At 38.4% G+C, this 26,771-nt stretch overlaps 1 protein-coding gene across 1 annotated transcript in view; it reads left to right on the plus strand.

Annotated features, from left to right (window-relative positions):
- LOC133258054 (ATP-binding cassette sub-family C member 4-like) overlaps window positions 1-26,260 on the plus strand; it is a 292,909-nt gene extending 266,649 nt beyond the window's left edge. The window contains 5 exon segments of the mRNA XM_061434393.1: window positions 409-564; window positions 8,841-8,930; window positions 19,391-19,563; window positions 20,151-20,256; window positions 26,026-26,260. Coding sequence (XP_061290377.1) covers window positions 409-564; window positions 8,841-8,930; window positions 19,391-19,563; window positions 20,151-20,256; window positions 26,026-26,226 — 726 coding nt within the window. The 3' untranslated portion in view covers window positions 26,227-26,260.
- The last annotated feature ends 511 nt before the right edge of the window (window positions 26,261-26,771 follow it).

A 26,771-nucleotide genomic window follows, 5' to 3' on the forward strand; every position in this document is an offset into this window, starting at 1 on the left:
ACAGTAGAAATAAAAACTAAAGATTTATTTCTTATGGAACACTTAGGCAACTTCTGATTTTTTGTTGCTAGTAGATTGATTCTGTTATTTTTAACTCTTCTTTGGACCAGGGGATCTCAACCCGAAGACATTTGTCAACATCTGACATTTTTGGTTGACAGTTTAGGTGTGCTTCTGGCCTCTAGTGGGTAGAGTCCATGGCTACTGCTAAACATCCTACAATACACAGGACAGCCTCCCACCCCATAACAATGAAGTATTTAAACAAAAATGTCAATAGTGCCATGGTTGAAAAATGTATAGACTATATTCAATATAGAGCTTTTAAAATTTATCTTCAACCACCAGGGTTTCTCCCAGGTTTATTGCATATTGTTAGTTCTTAATCCCTCCTGGATCTCTTCACAGGTTGGCATCGTGGGAAGAACAGGAGCTGGAAAAAGTTCTTTCGTTGCTGCCCTCTTTAGATTGTCAGAGCCTGAAGGTAGAATTTGTATTGATAAGATCTTGACAACTGAAATTGGACTTCATGATTTAAGGAAGAAAATGTCAATCATACCTCAAGTATGTACATCAGAATAGTCTCACATGTTCTTTTCATCCAGTATCTAAGTTTAATTGCTTTTAATTTGATTGATTTTAAAAAATGAAAGGGTTAATATTTTCCCCTTCAGTAGAGCATATTTTTAACAGCAGGTATTTTCAACAGATACTTTAATCAGAAACCAGGTTTTGTTGTTTGTTATTTTGGTTTGTGTGTATGTGATTTAATAAGTTATCCAGATAGATTTCTAGACTCAAAATTTTGCCAGATGCCACAGTTTTATCCACTGATAGCACACAATTCTGAGAACAATATGATAAATGATTTAGCACTGGAGATGATTCTATAGGGAAACACAGGTTGTGTCTTACTGATGGAATTTTGCTATGGGAAATAAAGTTAACTTTTTAAAGGTGATTATCTCAAAATGGATTAAAGATCTAAATGTAAGACCAGAAACTATAAAACTCCTAGAGGAGAACATAGGCAAAACACTCTCCGACATACATTACAGCAGGATCCTCTATGACCCACCTCCCAGAATATTGGAAATAAAAGCAAAAATAAACAAATGGGACCTAATTAAACTTAAAAGCTTCTACACAACAAAGGAAACCATAAGCAAGGTGAAAAAACAGCCTTCAGAATGGGAGAAAATAATAGCAAATGAAGCAACTGACAAACAGCTAATCTCAAAAATATACAAGCAACTCCTGCAGCTCAATTCCAGAAAAATAAATGACCCAATCAAAAAATGGGCCAAAGAACTAAATAGACATTTCTCCAAAGAAGACATACAGATGGCTAACAAACACATGAAAAGATGCTCAACATCACTCATTATCAGAGAAATGCAAATCAAAACCACAATGAAGTACCATTTCACACCAGTCAGAATGGCTGCTATCCAAAAGTCTACAAGCAATAAATGCTGGAGAGGGTGTGGAGAAAAGGGAACACTCTTACACTGTTGGTGGGAATGCAAACTAGTACAGCCACTATGGAGAACAGTGTGGAGATTCCTTAAAAAACTGGAAATAGAACTGCCTTATGACCCAGCAATCCCACTGCTGGGCATACACACCAAGGAAACCAGAATTGAAAGAGACACGTGTACCACAATGTTCATCGCAGGTGTACCACAATGTTCATCGCAGCACTGTTTATAATAGCCAGGACATGGAAGCAACCTAGATGTCCATCAGCAGATGAATGGATAAAGAAAGCAGTGGTACATATACACAATGGAGTATTACTCAGCCATTAAAAAGAATACATTTGAATCAGTTCTAATGAGGTGGATGAAACTGGAGCCTATTATACAGAGTAAAGTAAGCCAGAAAGATAAACACCAATACAGTATACTAACACGTATATATGGAATTTAGAAAGATGGTAATGAAAACCCTGTATGTGAGACAGCAAAAGAGACACAGATGTATAGAACAGTCTTTTGGACTCTGTGGGAGAGGGAGAGGGTGGGGAGATTTGGGAGAATGGCATTGAAACATGTATAATATCATATAAGAAACGAATCACCAGTCCAGGTTCAGTGCAGGATACAGGATGCTCGGGGCTGGCGCACTGGGATGACCCAGAGGGATGATATGGGGAGGGAGGTGGGAGGGGGGTTCAGGATGGGGAACATGTGTACACCTGTGGTGGATTCATGTTGATGTATTGCAAAACCAATACAATATTGTAAAGTAATTAGCCTCCAATTACAACAAATTTAAATTAAAAATAAATAAATAAAGGTGATTATCTCCCTGCAGGGCTTTTTGTGAAACTGTGGGGCTTTAAGAATTACAGAGTGTATGGATGCTTTGGGGAGACTTTAATAAATGAGTGATTAATAAAAGATTTTAATGAGGCAAGCAAATCACGTCAGCATTCTTGCATTGAGAACCCAATGAACAGTATGAAAAGGCAAAAAGATATGACACTGAAAGATGAACCCCTCAGGTCAGTAGGTTTCCAATATGCTAATGGAGAAGAGTGAAAAAATAGCTCCAGAAGAAATAAAGAGGCTGAACCAAAGTGGAAGCAATGCCCAGTTGTGGATGTGTCTGGTGGTAAAAGTAAAGTCTGATGCTGTAAAGAACAGTATTGCATAGGGACCTGGAATGTTAAGTTCATGAATCAAGGTAAATTGGAAGTGGTCAAACAGGAGATGGCAAGAGTGAACATCAACATTTTAGAAATCAGTGAACTAAAACAGATGGGAATAGGTGAATTTAATTCAGATGACCATTATATCTACTACCGTGGGCAAGAATTTCTTAGAAGACATGGAGTAGCCTTCATAATCAACAGAAGAGTCTGAAATGCAGTACTTGGCTGCAATCTCAAAATGACAGAATGCTCTTGGTTTGTTTCCAAGGCAAACCATTCTACATCACAGTAATCCAAGTCTATGCCCCAACCACTAATGCTGAAGAAGGTGAAGCTGGATGGTTCTATGAAGACCTACAAGACTTTATAGAACTAAGACCAAAAAAAAAAAAAAAAAAGTCCTTTTCATCAAAATCATTGCAGATGGTGGCTGCAGCTGTGAAATTAAAAGACACTTGCTCCTTGGAAGAAAAACTATGACAAACCCAGACAGCATATTAAAAAGCAGAGACATCACTTTGCTGACAAAGGTCTGTATAGACAAAGCTATGGTTTTTCTAGTAGTCATGCACAGATGTGAGAGTTGGACCGTAAAGAAGGATGAGCACTGAAGATTTGATGCTTTCAAACTGTGGTGCTGGAGAAGATGATTGAGAGTCTCTTCAACAACAAGGAGATTAAGCCAGTCAATCCTAAAGGAAATCAACCCTGAATATTCATTGGAAGGACCGATGCCAAAATTGAAGCTCCAATACTTTGGCCACTTGATGTGAAGAACTGACTCTTTAGAAAAGACTCTGATGCTGGGAAAGATTGCAGGAAGGAGGAAAAGGGGGTGACAGAGGATGAGATGGTTGGATTGCATCATTGACCCAATGGACATGAGTTTGAGCAAACTCTGGGAGATAGTGAAGATAGTGAAAGCCTGGCATGCTGCAGTCTATGGGATCGCAAAGAGTCAGACACAACTTAGTGACTGAACAACAACAGCAACAAGCAGGCAAGCAGTAGAGAATAGTGAAGAAGAATATGGGATATGGTATTCCATCTCTGTGCACCTCAATTTTCTCTCCTTTACAAGGCAGCTAACAAGTACCAACTCCTTGAACTATTGTGAGGACTTAATAGGTCTGTGTGTGGAATGCTTCATATAAAACCAGTATCTGGCTGCTGTGATCATGGAAAGTTGAATTGACCATTTCTTCTTGGTCTCTGATTCTGTTTTCCTTTGTTCTGCTTCTTAAAGAAGTATAATTCTCAGGAAATATCTTGGCGATTCTCTAGAATGTAACAAAAGTGAAAAAGTATAGATCAAAACCAGAAGATATTTCTTCTAGTGCTATGTCCTTCACTTGAACAGTATCAGTTTAGAAACAAGTTTATTCACTTATGTGTCATGGGTTAATAAATGTCAGAAGATACTAAAAATCTTAGCCCTCCCCAGCCAAGAGTCCTTTCTCTTTACAATGTCTTGCTGACTACAGAGATGGAGAAAATCTGTTGACTTGATTACTTAAAGTTACTTGTCTGAGTGCAAAAAGCTTATATCCCCCTTCCTCAAAGGAGTGGGAAGCAGTGATGCTTGTGCCTCAACACCCTGATTTAGGGAACCTAGGAAGCTGAGAGGAGATTCTGCAGAGAGGGAGCCCAAGGCTGTTTCTTTGAGTTGCCCCACTCAGGTGAGCCAGGCCCACACCATCTTCCCTGGCTCCCGCTCCCTGTGATCCTGGGAACAGCAGCGAGCTTCTGGGATCATCTCTCTCTCTCTCTCTCTCTCTCTCTCTGTCTCTCTCTCTCTGCCCTCTAGGCTCATCCCCATCACTGTTGACCCCACCATGAGCAAGTTAGAACTGGGGGAGATGTGATAGCACCAAGGGCCTGCATAGGAGCCAGAGGCAGGGAAATGGTGTCATAGAGCATCAATCCTGGAGTCATGGGGCAGGGGTGGGGGGGCGGGGGGGTGGCGGGAAGCTTTCAAAAACAAATACTATATTCTTAAGAAAGTACTCCTCAATTTGTGTTCAAATTTTCAGGAATAAGTAAAAACTGAAAGCACTTCCTAGGTACTTTCCTTAAACAACAGGGGCCTGAAGTGTATGCATCCTTTATGCTCATGATGTGAAGTAGTTATGTTCCCCAGAAAGAACACCGTGGAGTGGTTACATTCAAGTAGTAGCTGCTTATCTAAAAGAATCTAAAAAAATGGATTTTAAAACTTCTTTGGATGACTCTCTGTACCTAGAGACCCTTATGCTGTTGGCACAAAGAAAATGTTTTCAGTTGAAAAGAGATTCCTTGCAAATTGAGTGTTTATGATTACAGACCAAGGGTTGGCACAAATCAGCACAGATCTGTTTATTATGATTAAACAGATTCATTTTTATATGTAATAGGTTTTTGAAAAATCAAGACAAAAGTTAGGTATTTTTTTTAATAGCCCACTCTGCTCTTTTGGTATTTCTATTTCCCGAGTTTTCTCCAGTAGGTTGAAAGAGGTAAACCAGAGCTGTCTCTCTCTAAGACATCCCAAATTACCTGGCTTTCTTTCCCCCTTTTTCCTCATTGAGAACAAAACTCAGAAGAGGTGGATGTTCTATTACTAGACTCTAGACCAATGCAGTCAGAAGTCTTTGTTAAATCCCTTTGAACTGCTCCCTGGAGCTACCAAAAGAGAACTTTACAGGACTTATATTCATTTCTTTTGCTGGCAAACAATACTCTTTCTTCTGAATATGGATGATGATCAGTTCATTTAGAGGCGGCTGCTGCTAAGTCTCTTCAGTTGTGTCTGACTCTTTGTGACCCCATGGACTGTAGCCTGCCAGGCTCCTCTGCCCATGGGATTCTCCAGGCAAGAATACTGGAGTGCCATTTCCTCCTCCAGGGGATCTTCCTGAGCCAGGGATTAAACTCGTTTAGAAGCTACAGGATTACAAAAAAAAAAAAAAAGAAGAAGAAGAAGAAGAAGTAGAAGAAGAAGAAAACTAAGATTTTAAAACAACTCTGGGTCCTTCTTCTTGAAACAGGGAGATGAGCTGCACCTTAAAGATTCTCAGAACAGAAATGAGGACAGAGTTTTTAGGACTCAAGGAAGCAGCAGCTATAGTTACACTACATAAACATTAGTGGAGGGCAGTTTCCTGGTTTGGGACTGAAATCATTAAAACTGTTGTTCTGTATCTGCCCCATTTGTAACCACTTGTATGATGTTTGTCTGAGTCCCAGGCTGTTTTAAGCACCAGGTTAGTGGGCAGGGCTTTTTTGTAAGATAATGAGAGTCTTATCTTCCAGGACCATATAAAAAGGTTCAGTAAGACTGAGGTTTACAGGCTTGCAGTTGTGTTGAGGGATTATCAATTTGCTACACTAAATGCTCTGATTCAGAGTGGCCATTTTTGTGTCACATGTCTAATGTGAACTTACAGTAGTAACAAGGGAAAAATTACTACTAAATATGGTATGAAGGGTTACATTTTAAAAGTATCAACTTTATACCATGATGAAAAACAGGTTTGAAGCTAGTACTCCATTTAAAACGCTATATTGACGAAGAGCATTTGTTTCCCTGACTCTGCTGTGCCAGCTAACTCTTATTGTTGTTGTTCAGTTGTTATGTCCAACACTTTGCAACGTTGTGGACTGTAGCACACCAGGCTCCTCTTAACTATTTAATTCTTATTAAATGAGACTTAATTTTGTACCTTCAGAAAGAATATACTTAGGCCAACAGATTTAGTGTATATATAAGAATTTTTTATGTTCTACTGTAAATCTCTACACTTAAGTGTTCTGCCTGTACACATCTTTATAATGATTATTTATAAGATAAGTTTATTTGCTTCATTGCCTAGAGGTACTGTAGTACCTGATACTGTAATAATAATATGTTTTTATTGTTTTGATCCTTATCTGCCCTTGCATATGTGTCTACTGTGAGCACTTTTACAGTCAGTTCCACAATTCATGTTTTAATAGATAATTCTTTTTATTCAATAAGCTTTGATGAAAATTTTACTGATTTTGAGATATATATTTGGCATGTAGAACAAAGGGAAATACTCTTATTTACTAAACTCTGTTCTGCCATCTACTACAGCTAAATGAACATGAATAATCTCTCAATATATCCTTTTAAATTGGCAGTATAGATGTAAGTGGGTGCCCATATTGCAATGGGAAATGCTTAAATTTAATTTTTAGTTTTAGTTGCTCAGTCTCAGCAAGGAGAGATAAGAAAGCCTTCCTCACTGATCAGTGCAAAGAAACAGAGGAAAACAATGGAATGGGAAAGACTAGAGATCTCTTCAAGAAAATTAGAGATACTGAGGGGACATTTCATGCAAAGATGGGCACAATAAAGGACAGAAATGGTAGGGACCTAACAGAAGCAGAAGATATTAAGAAGCGGTGGCCAGAATACACAGAAGAACTATACAAAAAAGATCTTCATGACCCAAAGAATCACAATAGTGTGATCTCCCACCTAGAGCCAGACATTCTGGTGTGAAGTTAAGTGGACCTTAGGAAGCATCATTATGAACGAAGTTAGTGGAGGTGATGGATGGAATTCCAGTTGAGCTATTTCAAATCCTAAAAGGTGATGCTGTTAGAGTGCTGCACTCAATATGCCAACAAATTCGGAAAACTCAGCAGTGGCCACAGGACTGGAAAAGGTCAGTTTTCATTCAAATTCAAAGAAAGGCAATGCCAAAGAATGTTCATACTACTGCACAATTGCACTCATCTCACATGCTAGCAAAGTAATGCTTAATATTCTCCAAGCCAGGCTTCAACAGTAAGTAAACTGTGAAATTCTAGATGTTCAAGCTGGATTTAGAAAAGGCAGAGGAACCAGAGATCAAATTGCCAGCATCTGTTGGATCACTGAAAAAGCAAAAGAGTTCCAGAAAAACATCTACTTCTGCTTTATTGACTATGCCAAAACCTTTCATTGTGTGGATCACAACAAACTCTGGAAAATTCTTAAAGAAATGGGAATACTAGACCAACTTACTTGCCTACAGAGAAACCTGTATGCAGGTCAAGAAGCAACAGTTAGAACTGGACATGGAACAACAGATTGGTTCCAAATCAAGAAAGGAGTATGTCAAGGTTATATATTGTCACCCTGCTTATTTAAATTATATGCAGAGTATATCATGAAAAATGCTGGGCTGGATGAAGCAGAAGCTGGAATCAAGATTGCCAGGAGAAATATCAATAACCTCAGATATGCAGATGACACCACCGTTAGGGCAGAAAACAAAGAAGAGCTAAAGTAGCCCTTGATGAAAGTGAAAAAGGAGAGTGAAAAAGTTGACTTAAAACTCAACATTCAGAAAACTAAGAGCATGACATCCGATCCTATCACTTCATGACAAATAGATGGGGAAACAATGGAAACAGTGAAAGACTTTATTTTTTTGGATATATATATATATATATTTTTGGATCAGAATCACTGCAGATGGTGGTTACAGCCATGAAATTAAAAGACGCTTACTCCTTTGAAGAAAAGCTATGACCAACCTAGACAGCATATTAAAAAGCAGAGACATAACTTTGCCAACAAAGGTCTGTCTAGTCAAAGCTATGGTTTTTCCAGTAGTTATGCATAGATGTGAAAGTTAGAGTATAAAGAAATCTGAACACAAAAGAATTGATGCTTTTGAACTGTGGTGTTGGAGAAGACTCTTTAGAGTCCCTTGGACTGCAAGGAGATCAAACCAGTCCATCCTAAAGGAAATCAGTCCTGGATATTCATTGGAAGGACTGATGCTGAAGCTGGAACTCCAATACTTAGCCACCTGATGCGAAGAGTTGACTCATTTGAAAAGACCCTGATGCTGGGAAAGATAGAAGGCAGGAAGAGAAGGGTTTGACAGAGGATGAGATGGTTGGACTGCATCATTGACTTGATGGACATGAGTTTGAGTAAGCTCTGGGAGTTGGTGAAGGGCAGGGCAGCCTGGTGTTTTGCAGCAGTCCATGAGGTCACAAAGAGTTGGACATGACTAAGTGATTGAACGGATTTGCAAGCTTACTATTAATGATTGTAGTAAACTTTGTTTTCTTTCTTTCTTTCTTTTTTTTTTTTTTGCATTTTAAATCTGTTCTCTAAAAATTGGAATGAAATGAAAAGAGACTGCAGTAATAACATTCTCTATTTTGTTGTATTTAGGACCCTATTGTGTTCACTGGAACAATGAGGAAAAATCTGGATCCCTTTAATAAGTATACAGATGAGGAACTATGGAATGTCTTAGAAGAGGTAATTTATTAAATATGATAAACTTGTTAGCATCAATATCTCACGTGTGTACATTTAAAAGCATTGTAGGTAATTAAGGGAGCTTAACAGTTTAATTGACTTCACACCTCCTAGGAGAACATTGATGACATGGATGTACTTAAAATGTGTGTATGATGAAATGAGTAAATATGAAAACCAACAGTATAATTCATCATGTTTCCATTTTACCTTTTTCCCTAGAACCCAAAGCAATTAGATACATTACATTTCTTGCCCTTCAGTGCAGTTCAGTTCAGTCACTCAGTTGTGTCCAACTCTTTGCGATCCCATGAATCACAGCGTGCGAGGCCTCCCTGTCCATCACCAACTCCCGGAGTTCACTCAAACTCATGTCCATTGAGTCGGTGATGCCATCCAGCCATCTTATCCTCTGTCGTCCCCTTCTCCTCCTGCCCCCAATCCCTCTCAGCATCAGGGTCTTTTCCAATGAGTCAACTCTTCACATGAGGTGGCCAAAGTATTGGAGTTTCAGCTTTAGCATCAGTCCTTCCAAAGAACACCCAGGACTGATCTCCTTTAGGCTGGACTGGTTGGATCTCCTTGCAGTCCAAGGGACTCTCAAGAGTCTTCTCCAACACCACAGTTCAAAAGCATCAATTCTTCGGCACTCAGCTTTCTTTATAGTCCAACTCTCACATCCATTCATGACCACTGGAAAAACCGTAGCCTTGACTAGATGGACTTTTGTTGGCAAAGTAATATCTCTGCTTTTGAATATGCTATCTAGGTAGGTCATAACTTTCCTTCCAAGGAGTAAACGTCTTTTAATTTCATGGCTGCAGTCACCATCTGCAGTGATTTGGGAGCCCCCAAAAATAAAGTCTGACACTGTTTCCACAGTTTCCCCATCTATTTCCCATGAAGTGATGGGGCCAGATGCCATGATCTCAGTTTTCTGAATGTTGAGCTTTAAGCCAGTTTTTTCACTCTCCTCTTTCTTGTCCTTAGTAGAACACTAAACTAGAAGGTAAAATTGTGTGTTCAAATTCTACTAGTGACCTAGGGAATTAATTACCTTAATTTGCAACATTCATTTTTATTCCTTTGATCTTAGGAAGTATCTACTATGTGGAGATATCAGTTGTTTTTCATTACTAACAGAAAGATAAATGAGATCATGCCAGTAACATGGTATGAAATTTCATAAGAAAGAGTTTATTAAAGGTATATTATACATTTGAAAAGTGATAATTATTTATTAGCAGCTGCATCATTCAATGCCACAGAGCATATGCTGGTGACACAACTCTGGAGCTTTTGCTGAGGCTTTGTACTAAGTTCATTTCTAGAGGATTTTCTATTATTTATGTCATGTTTCTCTTTGACTCACTACTTTGAACCTCCTCAGTCTTGCATAAAAAGGATTTTGACTGTTAAGGTGCTCTTTTTTTTTTTTTTTTTAATTTTAATTATTTTTGTGGATTTTCCCTAGTTTTGCAAATTTATTCTAAGGTACTGATGGCAGAAACTCTACCTAGACTTCTAAATAATAGGCAGACTTCTAGGCTCTCATAGAAAATACCTATCCAGGTCTTTTGCCCTGAAAAAATATGTGTTGCACAAATAGGCACTGAATATTTACTTTATCTCATTTTAGAGAATTGTATCTTATTTCTTAAAAAAAAAAAAAATTTGGTTTTTTTTTTTTTTGTCAAAAATACCAGAAAGCAATTGCTCACATTGTTGTTTAGAATCAGTGTTTTTATCTTTTGGTGTCACTCTTCCTGGGATAGCACTGAGATGTGTAATTCATAGAGGGCCTTTGACTATGAGTCAGCAGATTTGGAGGTCTGAGAATTTCCTGCCAGTAATTCTGGTTTCTGAAGGTTGTCAGCACTGAGTCTTTACACACCCACCCTGCTTTCTAGCAATTGTGGGAATTTTACTTTCCTCAATCAGGCTGGTTACTTCACCTTATCCTAATTGGAAAACAGTGGGCCTCTGCTTTCACTTAAGTTTGTAAGTCTTTCTACAGTGAAATTGTAGAGGAAAAGAGGTGGGGAGAACAATAAACCACTAAGTGTAAATAAAGGTAGGATGATAGACTGCTCTCACAGTCATAGGATGCATTTACTGGTGAAATTGGGACACATTTTAAACTGGAAGCCCTGGTATATCCCTGTTTATTTCTGAGCTTGACATGTGTCTTCAGAGATTCTCAGAAAAATTACTTTAAAATTTTAGAAAACATTATTCCATGGACAGAAAAAAAATGTTAATTGGAGACAAATTCTGTTAAAAACTCTCTTAGAACTTGGCCCTAACTTGTTAATTCACCTGAAGGAGCTAAAATTAAAATTTAGTAGTCTCTCAATTCTAAAATGATGAGTGGTACATGATACTAAGATCTACATTTATTTAGACTACATTTGGAACTTTCCATAAACAGAAATAAATATGAGTTTATGTCACAAAGTGAAGTGTGTGGTTTTTCTGTATTGCTTCTGAAATTAACCGTACTATTTTAGTGATATATCTTAAAGTGAGAAATCATCCCAGCATTGTGTTCCTCTGGGAATTATTTCATTCTGTCCTTTGTATATATTGTTTACCGATCTTCACTGGAAAACATGTAAATCTCATAAAGAAATAATTCCTAGAGGAACACCATGATGGGATGATTTCTCAGTTTAAACAATGAGGTCAGTTTTTAGGTGGATTAAAAACCCCAGTCATTGCTTTATAAATAAAGCCAAGGTGAAACTGTCAATCAAAACTAATACAGTTGACCTGAGAGTAAGAGGGCACCCATTTTACTCTTGTGGCGGATGCATGTTGATGTATGGCAAAACCAATGCAATATTGTAAAGTAAAAGAAAAAAATAATAATAAAAAATTAAAAAGAAAAAGAAATTTAACTAAAAGGAAAAGATGCTTTTAAAATTTTTTTAAAGTCCTCTATTTCTGCCTCCTCATTCTCTCCTGTTAGAGATGAACGTCCATAAGGAAGATAGCCCTATGGATGCTGTCCCTCTCATCTTGGTTATTTTTCAAAATATGTTAAAAATATGTTTTTCAATTTCTGAAAAATAGCCAACTTACTATACACTGAAGAATGTTAATTATAAGTTAGAGAACCTAAAAAAAACAACAGCAGGTCTACAAATATATAGAGTAGTGCTTAAAAATGAAGCACTTTATCACTCAAAGATTAAAAGAGCACAGTAGATAAAACTCTGGAAATGAATCAGCAGTGTGTTGCTTCCGCTGAAAAAACGAAACAGTTTTGATCCAGGAGTTTACAATTGAGAATATAGTATTTCATGTCAAAACTGTGCAGAAAACATCCAATTACATGAACCGTTGATAGTATCTCTGTTAAAATACAAGTATGTCTCATCACACAGGAAGCCAAGATACAGAAATCTGGACATCAGCAACCTGTACACGCGGTTCATTCCTTGCTATGGTGACAGGTCACAGGCCCATTTCCCAGGGCCTTGTATTTAGGTGAACAAGCTCCCCTTTACTTCATTTACTGCTGGCTCTGCTCTGGTAATAGCTCTTCCCCATTTGCTGATTGGATTTCACTGTCTCTTTCCAGCCCACACCAGCCTTTCATTTTGAAAAGTAAGGGTTCATAAAATGTGGAAACCATCTTACATCTGTGTTAACCTTCTGTGAGGGACATTGGCACCTGGATGAGAAAGATGGTTTATTTACTAGGTTATTTGAAAGTGTTTATGATGATAGAACTGAGGTGTCCTATAAGTTCAGCTTATTTTTTTCAGTTTTGCTGTAGTTTATTATTTTCCCAAGCTCAAAAATCATCTGAACTATTCTATACAATATATGTAATTTCAAATAGTGTTATTTTCTCTGTTTTTCTTAAATTACCAACTTTTTAAAAAAAGGTTTCCATAGTTTAAAGTTAGATATTATGATATCTTGGGGCCAGTTAATTGTTGTTATAAGGAATATATTTATTTTACAATGATATTTAATGAGAAAATGGTATTATATAAAATTATGTGTGGATTTATTTCCTATCTTATAGAAACAGGTTATGTCACAAGATAAGATGCACTTGTTGCTTCATTCATACTTCCAACAAATATGTTTTGAGAGTTTTTTGGATAGGCAGTGTTTCAGATTCTGGGGCTATCACAGTTACCAGAGAAGACAAAGTCTCTATCCTTTTGGAGTTTATCTTCTTATAGAGAAGGTAAAAAGCAAACCACCAATGTGTGTGTAATAAAGTCTCAGTACTGAAACATGCAGGGAGATGAACAAAGTAGAGCATGAGGAGAGGATAGCTGACAGCATTATTAACAATGGGCAATATCTGTTGATCTCTTCATATCAACCTCTGTTGTAGATTCTACACATACTGACTCACATTATACTCTAACAATATTAGGAGGAAGGAAGGAATACTACAATATTACAGTATTATAGTCTTATTTAGAGTTTAGGAAGCTAAGATAGATTAAGCTCAGGAAATTGCCCAGTTGGCAGACCAGGCAGGACTTATGCCTAGGCTGTCTAGGTTCAAGGTCCCAATTTTCTGTTTTAAAGCTTTCAAATCACAGGAATATGCAAGGAATGGTATGATGAACACATATATAACTTCACCAAAATTCACCAGTTATTGATATTTTTTCTGTATTTGCTTTCTCTCTTCTATCATCTATATTTTGCTGAACTGTTTGAAAGTAAGTTGCAGAAATTTTTTTTTAAGTTGAAACTCATCCTAAATACATAAACATACACTTTTAAAAACAAGAACATTCTCCTACATAACATTATACTAATATCTCACTCAAGAAATTTAATAGTAATATTACACTATTGGGCTTCTCTGATAGCTCAGTTGGTAAAGAATCTGACTGCAATGCAGGAGACCCCAGTTGGATTCCTGGGTCTGGAAGATCCACTGGAAAAGGGATAGGCTACCCACTCCAGTATTCTTGGGCTTCCCTTGTGGCTCAGCTGGTGAAGAATCCACCTGCAATGCAGGAGATCTGGTTTCGATCCTTGAATTGGGATGATCCCCTGGAGAATGGAAAGTTTACCCACTCCAGTATTCTGGCCTGGAGAATTCTATGGACTGTTGTCCATGGGATCTCAAAGAGTTGGATACGACTGAGCGACTTTCACTTCACTTCACTGCATTACACTATTTGATATGTTTTCAGATTCTCTAGTTGTAACTCCTAGTTATTGTTTACTGTCTCTTTTGTCTTTTTTCCATTCAAATAATTATAACTTGATTATATGATTACACTACAAAAGGTCTTCATATTTATAGCATTGTCAACCATCTCTGATCCATAAATGAAATTAGAGTCTCAGAAAACCATGTGTTCTGGAAAGCATTTTCACCTCACAACAGCTTATTCCTTGTCAGGCATATGTAGACAACTTGAAGGAAAGTAAAAAACCAGATTAATGATGAGATATCACCTGAATCACCAGTAGGTTTGAGGTTATTTCCTCACAGTCATGATGTCAGTCTTAAGAAAGACAAATTTGCATTTACAAGGATTACCAAAGTCAACTAAGAAGGAAAGTGAGAAAGTCTTGCAGTGTTACACTCTTATCAGTCCTATCACTTGAGTTTAGATTTATGGAATATGTTTCATAGAATATTCAGTAAGTCCTCTTCCTTGTAATGAGGTGGTGGAGGTGGGGGTGATTAAGCTGACTTTCATTTTATAATTTTCTTTTCAGCCACTTGCCTCATAATCCATATCTTATCCTTCAGATTTTGCATATCTTTCATGCTATCACTAAATACTAATACCATGTTTAATCCATACTCAGAATCCCCATTTCTACAGATTAGACTTTCATAAGGAAAGCAATTCAGGATAACATTCATGGAAGTACTACAGCATTTAGGATACCATGAAAACATTGCCCACTCACCCTGGTGTTTTGTAATTTGCCTTTGTAATTCTGTGTATGCTAATTGGCCATCACTAATCAATCTTTAATCCTTTAATTTGAAGTGTATTTACTCTCTGTTCTTTAATTTCAAGCACAGTCTGAATTTTGTTCTTAATCTATAATATTTCTCCAAAACAAATATTCATTGACCCCTGCAACTCAATATAGTTTCAGATTATCTTTGGCAGTTAAAAAGTTGATTTTTTAATCTTGCAACTTTGATTTTATGAGGATAGATTAATACAAATACCACCTATATCCATAGTCTGGGGTAAATAACTTCTTGTGTTGTGGTCTTGTTTTCCTGAGTTTTCACTGAAAAACATTTATGAAATTCTTCAAAGGAGACATACAGATGGCCAATAGACACATGAAAAGATGCTCAGCATTATTAATTATTAGAGAAATGCAAATCAAAACCACAATGAGGTACAAACTCATACCAGTCAGAATGGCTATCATCAAAAAGTTTATAAATAATAAATGCTAGAGAAGATGTGGGAAAAAAGGAACTCCAACACACTGCTGTGTGTGTGTATGCTCAGTCATGTTTTACTCTTTGCAACCCTATGAACTGTAGCCTGCCAGACTCTTCTGTCCACAGGATTTTCCAGGCAGGAATACTGGAGTGGGTTGTCATTTCCTTCTCCAGGGGATCTTCCTGACCCAGAGATCAAACCCACATTTCTTTCATCTCCTGCATTGGCAGCTGGATTTTTTTTTTTTTTTTTTTTTAACCATTGAGCCACTTGGGAAATCCCCAAGACACTTATGTTGGGAATGTAAATTGGTGTGTGGAAAACAGTATGGAGGTTCCTAAAAAAACTAAAAATAGAGCTACCACATGATCCAGCAATTATACTCCTGGGTATATATCTGGGGAAAATGGAAATACTAACTTGGAAATAACATGCACCCCAGGGTTCATTGCTGTACTATTTGCAATAGCCAAGATATAGAAGGAACTCAAGTTTCTGTCAACAGACAAGACAACATCTTTAAGAAGATGTGGCAACATACACACATAAATATCTATCTATCTATCTATCTATATATATATATATTATATGTGTATATGTATGTATATTGTGTTATACAGACATAAAAAGCAACGAAATATTGCTATTTGCAGCAACATGGATAAACCTAGAAAATCATCCTAAGTGAAGTCAGAGAAAGACAAATATTATATTATATCACTTATATGTGGATTCTAAAAAATAAAGCAAATTAATGTATGTATAAAAAGAAACAGAGTTACAGTCATGGAAAATAAACTTATGGTTACCAAAGGGGAAAGAGAGGGATCAATCAAGAGTACGAAATTCACAGATACAAACTACTATACATAAAATAGAGTAGCAACAAGGATTTACTGTATAGCACAGGCAACTAGAGTACCTTACAGTAAGGGAATAGATCTGATAGACTAGTGCCTGAAGAACTATGGATGGAGGTTCATGACATTGTACAGGAGGCGGTGTTCAAAACCATCCCCAATAAGAAGAAATGCAAAAAGGCAAAACTGTTGCCTGAGGAGGCCTTACAAATAGCTGAGAAAAAGTGAAAGGCAAAGGAGAAAAGGAAATGTACACTCATCTGAATGAAGTGTTCCAAAGAATAACAAGGAGAGATAAGGAAGTCTTCTAAGTGAAAAATGGAGAAGGAAATGGCAACCCACTCCAGTATTCTTGCCTGGAGAATCCCATGGACGGAGGAGCTTGGTGGGCTACAGTCCATGGGTGGCAGAGTCGGACACGACTGAGCGACATCACTTTCACTTTCACTTAAGTGAAAAATGAAAAGAAAAAAGTAAAACAATAGAATTGGAAAGACTAGAGATAGCTTCAAGAAAATTGAAGATACAAAGGGAACATTTCATCAAAGATGGGCACAATAAAGGACAGAAATGGTATGGACCTAACAGAAGTAGAAGATATTAAGGAAAGGTGGCAAGAATACACAGAAGAACTATACAAAGAAGATCTTCATGACCCAGATAACCATGATGGTGTGATCCCTCACCTAGAGCCAGACATCCTGGAGTGTGAAGTCAAATGGGCCTTAGGATGCATCACTATGAACAAAGGTGGTGGAGGTGATGGAATTCCAGTTGAGCTATTTCAAATCCTAAAAGATGATGCTGTTAAAGGGCTGCACTCAATATGCCAACAAATTCAGAAAACTTAGTAGTGGCCACAGGACTGGAAAAGGTCAGTTTTTCACTCAAATCCCAAAGAAAGGCAATGCCAAAGAATGTCCAAACGACTTCACAGTTGCACTCATCTTACACGCTAGCAAAGTAATGCTCAAAATTCTCCAAGCCAGGCTTCAACAATAAGTGAACTGTGAACTTCCAGGTGTTCAAGCTGGATTTAAAAAGGCAGAGGAACCACAGATCAAATTGCCAACGTCTGTTGGATCATTGAAAAAGCAAGAGAGTTCCAGAAAAATGTCTACCTCTGCTTTATTGACTATGCCAGAGTCTTTGATTGTGTGGATCACAACAAACTGTGGAAAATTCTTAAAGAGATGGGACTACCAGACCATCTGACCTGCCTCCTGACAAATCTGTATTCAGGTCAAGAAGGAACAGTTAGACCCAGACATGGAAAAATGGACTGGTTCCAAATTGGGAAAGGAGTATGTCGAGACTGTATATTGTCACCCTGCTAATTTACTTACATGCAGAGTACATCATGTGAGATGCTGGGCTGGATAAAGCACAAGTTGGAATCAAGATTTCCAGGAGAAATATCAATAATCTCAGATATGCAGATGAAATCACCCTTATGGAAGAAAGAGAAGAACTAAAGCACTTCTTGATGAAAGTGAAAAAGGAGAGTTAAAAAGCTGGCTTACAACTCAACATTCAAAAAACAAAGATCATGGCATCTGGTCCCATCACTTCATGACAAATAGATGTGGAAACAATGAAAACAGTGAGAGACTTTATTTTTTGGGCTACAAAATCACTGCAGATGGTGACTGCAGCCATGAAATTAAAATACACTTGCTCCTTGGAAGAAAAGCTATGACCAACCTAGATGGCATATTAAAAAGCAGAGACATTACTTTGCCGACAAAGATCTGTCTAGTCAAAGCTATGGTTTTTCCAGCAGTCATGTGTGGATGTGAGAGTTGGACCATTAAGAAAGCTGAGCCCCAAAGAATTGATGTTTTTGTACTTTGGTGTTGGAGAAGACTCTTGAGAGTCCCTTGGACTGCAAGGAGATCCAACCAGTCCATCCTAAAGGAAATCAGTCCTGGGTGTTCATTGGAAGGACTGATCTTGAAGCTGAAACTCCAATACTTTGGCCACCTGATGTGAAGAGCTGACTTATTTGAAATGACCCTGATGCTGGGAAAAATTGAAGGCAGGAGGAGAAGGAGAGGACAGAGGATGAGGTGGTTGGATGGCATCACCGACTTGATGGACATGAGTTTGAGCAGGCTCGGAGAGTTGGTGATGGACACCGATGGAAGCCTGGTGCACTATGGTCCATGGGGTGGCAAAGAGTCAGACAGGACTCAGTGACTAAACTGAACTGACTGATAGTAAGTTACAGTGGAAAATAATCTGAAGGAAATATATATATATATATATATATATATATATATATATATATACTGATTCACTTTGCTGTATACCTGAAACTAAAATAATATAGTAAATAAATTACTGTTCAAGAAAAAAACTTTTCAAAATTATAACATTGAAGAAAATGCACTTGTTCACAATTATGGGATTAAACATGAGAAAGAATCATCACCAAAATAGCTCTAGTTTTACTGATCTATGAGGTACAATTTGCCATTATTTGAATTTATTTTTTTTAGACATTTGGACCTTCCAAAATGGTGAAGTGCTGAGAAGATTATATATTTAGAGAACCATACTTCCTACAATCAATATATATATATATATATATATATATATTTTTTTTTTAATTTACTTTAGTGTAGTAGAAAGTGAAGTCACTCAGTCATGTCCGACTCTTTGCGACCCCATGGACTGTAGCCTACCATGCTCCTCTGTCCGTGGGATTCTCCAGGCAAGAATACTGGAGTGGGTTGCCATTTCCTTCTCCAGGAGATCTTTGCAACACAGGGATCGAACCCAGGTCTCCCACATTGCAGGCAGACACTTTACCATCTGAACTACCAGGGGAGCTCAAGTGTAGTAACTCCTTTGCAAAATCTATTTTTGGGAAATTTGACTCATCCATAGGGTCCTTTTAACTTTTCTGTTCAAATTGTACTGAGAGAAATAGCTTAGTTTTTTGAGAGACTTTCTTAACTAATCGTTAAGTCGGTGTGGGGGACACTGAGACCTTTTTGTCGTGAGTTGACTCCACCATCTTCCTCAGTGAACACTCTTTGGAAAGAGTTCTCCCCATCACCTGGCTGTACATGTAAGATACATAAGAAGTCCTGAAGATGTCAAAGCTCTAATGTCTAAGAGGCTTGTCTACTTCAGTAGTTGTTTGTTTAAGAAAATGTCATTCTTCTTTCTATATGCACAGGTACAACTTAAAGAAATCATCAAAGAACTTCCTGATAAAATGGATACTGAATTAGTAGAATCTGGATCGAACTTAAGTGTTGGGCAAAAACAACTGGTGTGCCTTGCCAGGGCTATTCTCAGGAAGAATCAGATATTGATTATTGATGAAGCCACAGCACATGTGGATCCAAGGTATGGAGCTAAGATTCATGAAACATGGAATCTGAATTTTAAATATGGTAAATGGGAAATATTTAGTGATGTTGAGAAATGTTTTTATGTGCTCTATTTGCCCCAAAGACATCTCCTGGTAACATTAATTCCAGAAAACAGAGGAAGAAACCAAAATGTGGTAATAACGTTATGAGGCATCCTGAGAGAGCTAGATTTGTTAATCCAGCTCCTGATAGTTTCAAGCAATTTGGCAGGAAGACAACTTTTTATTGTTTTATGAAAAATAGTACATTTCCAAGTAGACTTTCCCCTGGATTGGGAAGATTTCCTGGACCAGGAAATGGCAACCCACTCCAGTATTCTTGCCTGGGAAATCCCATGGACAGAAGAGCCTGGTGGGCTATAGTCCATGAGGTTGCAAAAGAGTCAGACACAACTTAGCAACTAAACAACAACAATAAAGACTTTTTATACTTAGTGTTTCAAGAGCAGGATTATGTCTTAAGTATTGATTTTTAAAAGCATAAAAATATCATGTGATATTTTCAAGTCTTAAGTCTGCTTTTCCTGTCTTTACTTAACTAAATGCAATTCTTTGATTCCAGCACTGATGAGTTAATACAAAAAAAGATCCGTGAGAAATTTGCACAGTGTACTGTGCTAACCATCGCACACAGATTGAGCACCATTATTGACAGTGACAGGATAATGGTAAGGCCCTCACCTGTGGGATTTCCATTGTTTCCATTTACCTTCAATTTTTAAATTTATTCTTCCTTGTAAAACTTGATTAAAACTTCTAATTAATTAATTCTTATTTTTTCCTCTCATCCTTGACAATAACTCAAGTACTTAAGTGTAGTTTCAGAATGTGCTATTAAACAATACATTCCAGTATTGTTTAGGAATAGGAAACAGTAATTTCCTATTTCCATTTAAAAGTTTATTTGAATTGCTGTTTTTTTAAGGTATCCAACCATGAAAATATTCCAAACTCACAATGAGACTTCAGATTTCAGAGTGGTGCAACAAAGTCATTTTTACTGTGTCACAGTTCTTTCAGCATTTTTGTATTCCCTTAATAAAAGCAGCATTTCATTAGACTGCCAGGCAGTTGTTAGGTGAACTTGCAGAATTTCCCAGTTGTTGGGACATTCACAATATGTGCTGTCAGAGGGGAGTCGTTGAGGACAAAAGGCCTAATGAGAAAAAGTATTTAGACAGAAAGGATTTAATAAAGGAAATTTGTTACATAAGAATTGGAGGGCTGGAAAAATGAATCACTGGGGTAATAATTTTAGGAAGCAATGACTGCCCTAGGACAGATCTCCAGACCTAAGACTCAGAGAAGAAGTCTTATGAGTCAGTGCTGAGACCTCCAGTTCAGTTCAGTTCAGTACAGAAATTAAAAGATGCTTACTCCTAGGAAGGAGAGTTATGACCAACCTAGATAGCATATTAAAAAGCAGAGACATTACTTTGCCAACAAAGGTCCGTTTAGTCAAGGCTATGGTTTTTCCAGTGGTCATGTATGGATGTGAGAGTTGGACTGTGAAGAAAGCTGAGTATCGAAGAATTGATGCTTTTGAACTGTGGTATTGGAGAAGACTCTTGAGAGTCCCTTGGACTGCAAGGAAATCCAACCAGTCCATTCTAAAGGAGATCAGTCCTGGGTGTTCTTTGGAAGGACTGATGCTGAAGCTGAAACTCCAATACTTTGGCCACCTCATGTGAAGAGTTGACTCATTGGAAAAGACTCTGATGCTGGGAGGGATTATGGGCAGGAGGAGAAGGGGATGACAGAGGATGAGATAGCTGGATGGCATCACTGACTCAATGGACGTGAGTTTGAGTGAACTCCAGGAGTTGGTGATGGACAGGGAGGCCCGGCGTGCTGTAATTCATGGGGTTGCAAAGAGTTGGACATGACTGAGCGACCTCCAAGGGGAGGTCATTGTCTAGCTACTGGTCATATTTGTGAGTGAGCATGATGAGGCTAGTTCTCCATGTGCTGATAGAAGCTAGCGTTATGTTGCAGAAGTAGCAGAAAGGAGGGAGACCATTTGCTCTGCTTCCCACCTTCCTCCTCCCTCTAGTGCCCCCTACTGGCAGAACCTCACAAAGGGCCAGCAGGCCAAAGAGCCTTTGCAGAAACAACCTCTGCATCACAGGTGAAAGTGTAGAAAGAGGCAGATGGAGACTGAGTGACTGTAAATGAACAACTAGCAAGTCTCTCTCTCTCTCTCTTTTTTTTTTTTTTTTACTAGCAAGTCTCTTATACAATGTATCCAGGCATTGCAGACACAGCAAGCTCCAAACTTTGGTCTCTGGATGTCTGTCTAGTGTCTTTCTTTCAGGTTTGATTGCTCTTTCTTCCTTAGTAATTTAATATTTCCTTCCTTAGCTTTATCTCCTCCATTTCTTCCTCCCTTCATTTTCTCTCTTTTTCTTTCTATTCTCTCTCTCTTTGTTCTTCTCCTCTGTTGCTTGCTGAGTTTCGATAGATTTTAGGTTGTGGTTTATTAAATGACAAGGAAATCATCCCTCAAAGGATAAACCTTTGGTAGCAAATAAGCCCAAAAGAAGCAAGGTATTTTCAGCCTAACCTAGTCTGGGTCAATGAGCTTATTTTACCCACTGTATAGATACTAGTCATCACAAGACTCCAGAGTATACAATTGATGCTGATTAGTGATGAAGTAAATAGATAAAGAAGGCCTGCACAATGCACAAGAGGCAGCAGATAGAGTTAACCAGTGATTTTGATGGTCCACACTAAACAGGTAAGAATCAGGAATAAATGGTCAGTAATACCTCAAATTCCTTATGTCCAATGATATAATGGAGCTTTTGACTTCTTGGGCAGTTTCTAGAAAATCACCTCCCACCCTCTTCCCCATGCATTGTCAGGTGGGATCATTAGTGGGGACACTGAATAGATACCGGACTGTCAGCACTGAGGCAGTGCCTGTAGCCTCACTCTCCCAAGCTGAACATGCACAGAAGCGAGCTCTGTGGAGGCAGATGACTGGAGTAGGGGATTGCCAACCAAAGGGATGCTCTAGGCTCCAAGCAGTGCAGCTGGTCACAGGACAAGAACATCTCAGTAGGAAGCAGGCTTCTCCTGCAGAGTTTGTGAGGGACCTGGTGACAACCCAAGATTGTAGAACAGTGACTCTTAGAACCCAGAGATGTTTAGCATGGAGCATCTTTAGTCACTCATTTTGTGTTCTTGAATGCTAATGGGAAAAGTAACCTTTTCCTTCTACTCTTTACCTGTCACTTTGTTATTTCTTATCTCTCAGCATTGTATTTCCATACTGTTCCCACTTCTTCCACAGTACGTGAATGATGCTGTGAACTTTACCTGTTTCAAGCCCTTTTTCAGGTTTTTCTTTCACCCTGTCCTTGCCCTCCACCTCTCCCTGCAGCCACCCCATTGTCATTGAAGGCATCCTACCAATAAAAACAAATTAAATTATCTTGCATTGGGTCCATTTAAGTTTTATGTCTAGGACAACTAGCTGGAATGTCAGCAGATACAGAAGCCAGATAAACACATCTTTATTGCGCTTATATAACTGACTCAGATAATATAATGTATTTTTCCTAAACCTACTAGAGTGTGACAAGCAATTTGAGGTTGGTATTCATTGGGGTCGAGAGTTGAGGGATTCTTATCACACCGAATTGAATGTGTGGTTTACTTTATAGTTTAACTTGAGTTACGGGAAGAGTGGAGATATACCTGGAGATTACAGGATACTTTTAATTTCAAGATTAGAGGGTTTTAAAATAAAAAGTTAATACTATACCTATTTTTTCTGTACACAAAGAAAAAAATTATAGTTGTTTATGTCAATTTGTTCTGAAATATCTAGAATCTTTGATCAAAGCCATAAATGTAAAGGCTAAGTTGGTAAAATTCTGTTCCTGGAATTTTTCAGTCTGGGTCCCATCTCAGCTCTTGTGGCCTGACATGAGTCTGAGCTGCACTAAGCTCTTGCTCCTTTCGACTCTCCCTCTTCTCTGACTGTCCTTTTTCTTTCTTTTATTCCGATATTTGATGTAAATGAGTTTCAATCCTCAACCCTGCTTTGTCCCTCCCTCATTTCCCCTCTCACTCTCCCTCTTGGCCACAGTCATCAATCTTGGGCATGTGGTCCTCCAGGTCCACATCCCCAATCCTTAGCTATTCCCCAAGCCAGCTGGACTCATTCTCCAAACCCCCTGATCTCATCCTATAGTCTTGACAGATTACACCATTGGGTGGTCACTCATTCATGCCCTGAATTTAGTTTCCTTTCCGTTTAACTTCCAATGAGCATGTATTAAGTGCCTGTTACCTGTCATGTACAATGCCAGGGGCCTGAGATGCAACACCAAACAAGGGAGATTGCATACCCTGCACTTAAGGAGATGCCAGTCTCTCCTCCAGCCCTCTTGACCTAGGTTATTCCCTGTGTCTGGAATGACCATTGTCCACCCACCCACCCCCACTTCTGCATGTTCACGTCTATTCATTCTTTGAGGCCCAGTTCATTGCCTGATCTCCTCCTTGAAGCTCATATTCAGAACCTCTGACAGAAGTCATCTTTTCTGTTACTAAACTCCTTTTTATGATTTTTTTTTTCTCTTGCATTGTAGACATTTGAGGATTTCCTTCTCTCTCTCCTCTCAGTACAGGCTCCCTGAAGGCAAGGGCTGTGACTTACTTGTGTTTGGCTCTTCCACAACATCTAGCATAGTGACAGGAATGCAATTAAATGTGTAAAAAATATTTGCTGAATAATTCAGAAATTAATGAAAAATTTTCTTGTGATCCTCAAATGTGTTTTGTCTATGTGTTACTTAACTCTTTATTAATCTTGAAAGCTAAATCAGAGTTGTTTTATTTTTCTGTGAATATATAAGAGGTACACAGTAAATAATCTGAGCCTGAGTGTAATAAAAATTGCAGTAGAAAGTGGGGGAAATATTTATGCTTATGGGCATATTTGTTCAATTTATATATAAAGCTAGTACAAAGTCTTCAGTTCAGTTCAGTCGCTCAGTCGTGTCTGACACTTTGCAATCCCATGAACTGCAGCATTCCAGGCCTCTCTGTCCATCACCAACTCCTGGAATTTACCCAAACTCATGTCCATTGAGTCAGTGACACCATCCAACCATCTCATCCTCTGTCGTCCCCTCCTTTTCCTGCCCTCAATCTTTCTCAGCATCAGGGTGTTTTCAAATGAATCAGCTCTTCACATCAGGTGGCCAAAGTACTGGAGTTTCAGCTTCAGCATCAGTCCTTCCAATGAACACCCAGGACTGACTACTTTAGGATGGACTGGTTGGATCTCCTTGCAATCCAAGGGACTCTCAAGAGTCTTCTCCAACACCACAGTTCAAAACCATCAATTCTTTGGTGCTCAGCTTTCTTTATAGTCCAACTCTCACATGCATACATGACTACTGGAAAAATTGCTTCTTTAGTCTTACTCAAAGAGAAAATTGGATTTCTAGATATTTCTTCAGTGCAGAGCGATTACACTAAAGCTGTTTATGTAGCAACTCTTTTTTGTCAGGCTTTCACTTTCAGGATAATAAAGTACAACCAAAACCAGCTTTCAGAAGCACTTTAACCTCACTGACAAGGGATTCAGCCCCAAAGAGGTGGCATAATCTGGAAGCATTTACTTTTTTCCCAAGTTTTGCTCAGTGTTTTTAAACCAACTTGACAGTTAATTTGCTGTCAAGTCACTGTTGTCTTATTATATGATACCACTGTACTTTTTCGGAGAAGGCAATAGTAAGCCACTCCAGTACTCTTGCCTAGAAAATCCCATGGATGGGGGGAGCCTGGGTAGGCTGCAGTCCATGGTGTCGCTAAGAGTCAGAGGCGACTGAGCAACTTCACTTTCACTTTTCACTTTCACGCAATGGAGAAGGAAATGGTAACCCACTCCAGTGTTCTTGCCTGGAGAATCCCATGGACTGGGGAGCCTGGTGGACTGCCAACTGTGGGGTAGCACAGAGTTGGACACGACTGAAGCGACTTAGCAGCAGCAGCAACTGTACTTTTTAGATAAATTGAGTTTGATTTTCTTGAATTAAGAAATTTCCCAGCTTTGAATGTCTGTATAAACAACCCTCAAATCTTAAGAGTCTGAAAGCTAAAAATACTAACTAATCATAACAACCCCAAATGCCTTTGGCATAATATAAATGATATAGATTGCTAAGTGTCTGTAATCATAGTCTAAAACTTTGATTTTCTTCTATTCCTATAACATTATAATAGTAAAACATTGGGTTAGAGCTTGATCTACTAGTAACCTAGGGTAATCAAACTATTTAAATACCAGCCAGTCTTACCACCCAAATAGATTCTCTGTATTCTCCCTGTCCTGCCCCTTTCTGAAATATTGTTGGAGTTATAATAAGTTACTGTGAAATGTTGTGTACTAACAGGTTTCCTCTGCTGCTTAACAGGTTTTGGATTCAGGAAGACTGGAAGAATATGATGAGCCATATGTTTTGCTGCAAAATAGAGACGGCCTGTTTTACAAGATGGTGCAACAACTGGGCAAGGCCAAGGCCGCTGCCCTCACTGAAACAGCAAAACAGGTGAGCCCACTGTGGGGAGTTGTAATTAAAATTTATCTCCACAGTTCACTCCTCACGATTTGGTAGCAGGGGTCCAGTAACAAGCTCTCTGTGTCCTTTTCAATCATACGCTCCAGAGACAAAGATTCATGAATGGATCTTTACATGTTGCAGGTGGAAGCCAGGTCTGCTGGGACTCTGCAGAAGCAGTGGGGATGGGGTCAGGATGTGTGCATGCACGTGCACCTGAGAGAGATTTTGGATTGGACTTGGCACACATTTAGACTCTGGGTTCAGATTCTCACAGAGCACAGGACACCCATTTTGCAGACCTTTCACATTCATTCTGATTGGTGCTTAGCACATTTGTCATACAAGTTCTGTCAAAGAATATCCAGAAGATTTGAGAGTTTAAGGGAAAAAATTTGGAGTATTTTGATTCTAGGAAAATCTTCCAGGGAAAGATGTAGGTCTCTTCTGTGTTCTGATCTATAAATAAAACTCCTACCTGATACTGACACTTTCTCTCTAATTCTTTGTTGTTTCGAGTTAGGTGCATTTGCCCCCCATGCTTTCTCTAGCATATGGAAAATGAAATTGTCATCAGGACAAATCAGGAGTTCACAATACCT

The sequence above is a fragment of the Bos javanicus genome, chromosome 12 (genome assembly GCF_032452875.1).
Source record: "Bos javanicus breed banteng chromosome 12, ARS-OSU_banteng_1.0, whole genome shotgun sequence".
Taxonomy (NCBI): Eukaryota; Metazoa; Chordata; class Mammalia; order Artiodactyla; family Bovidae; genus Bos; species Bos javanicus.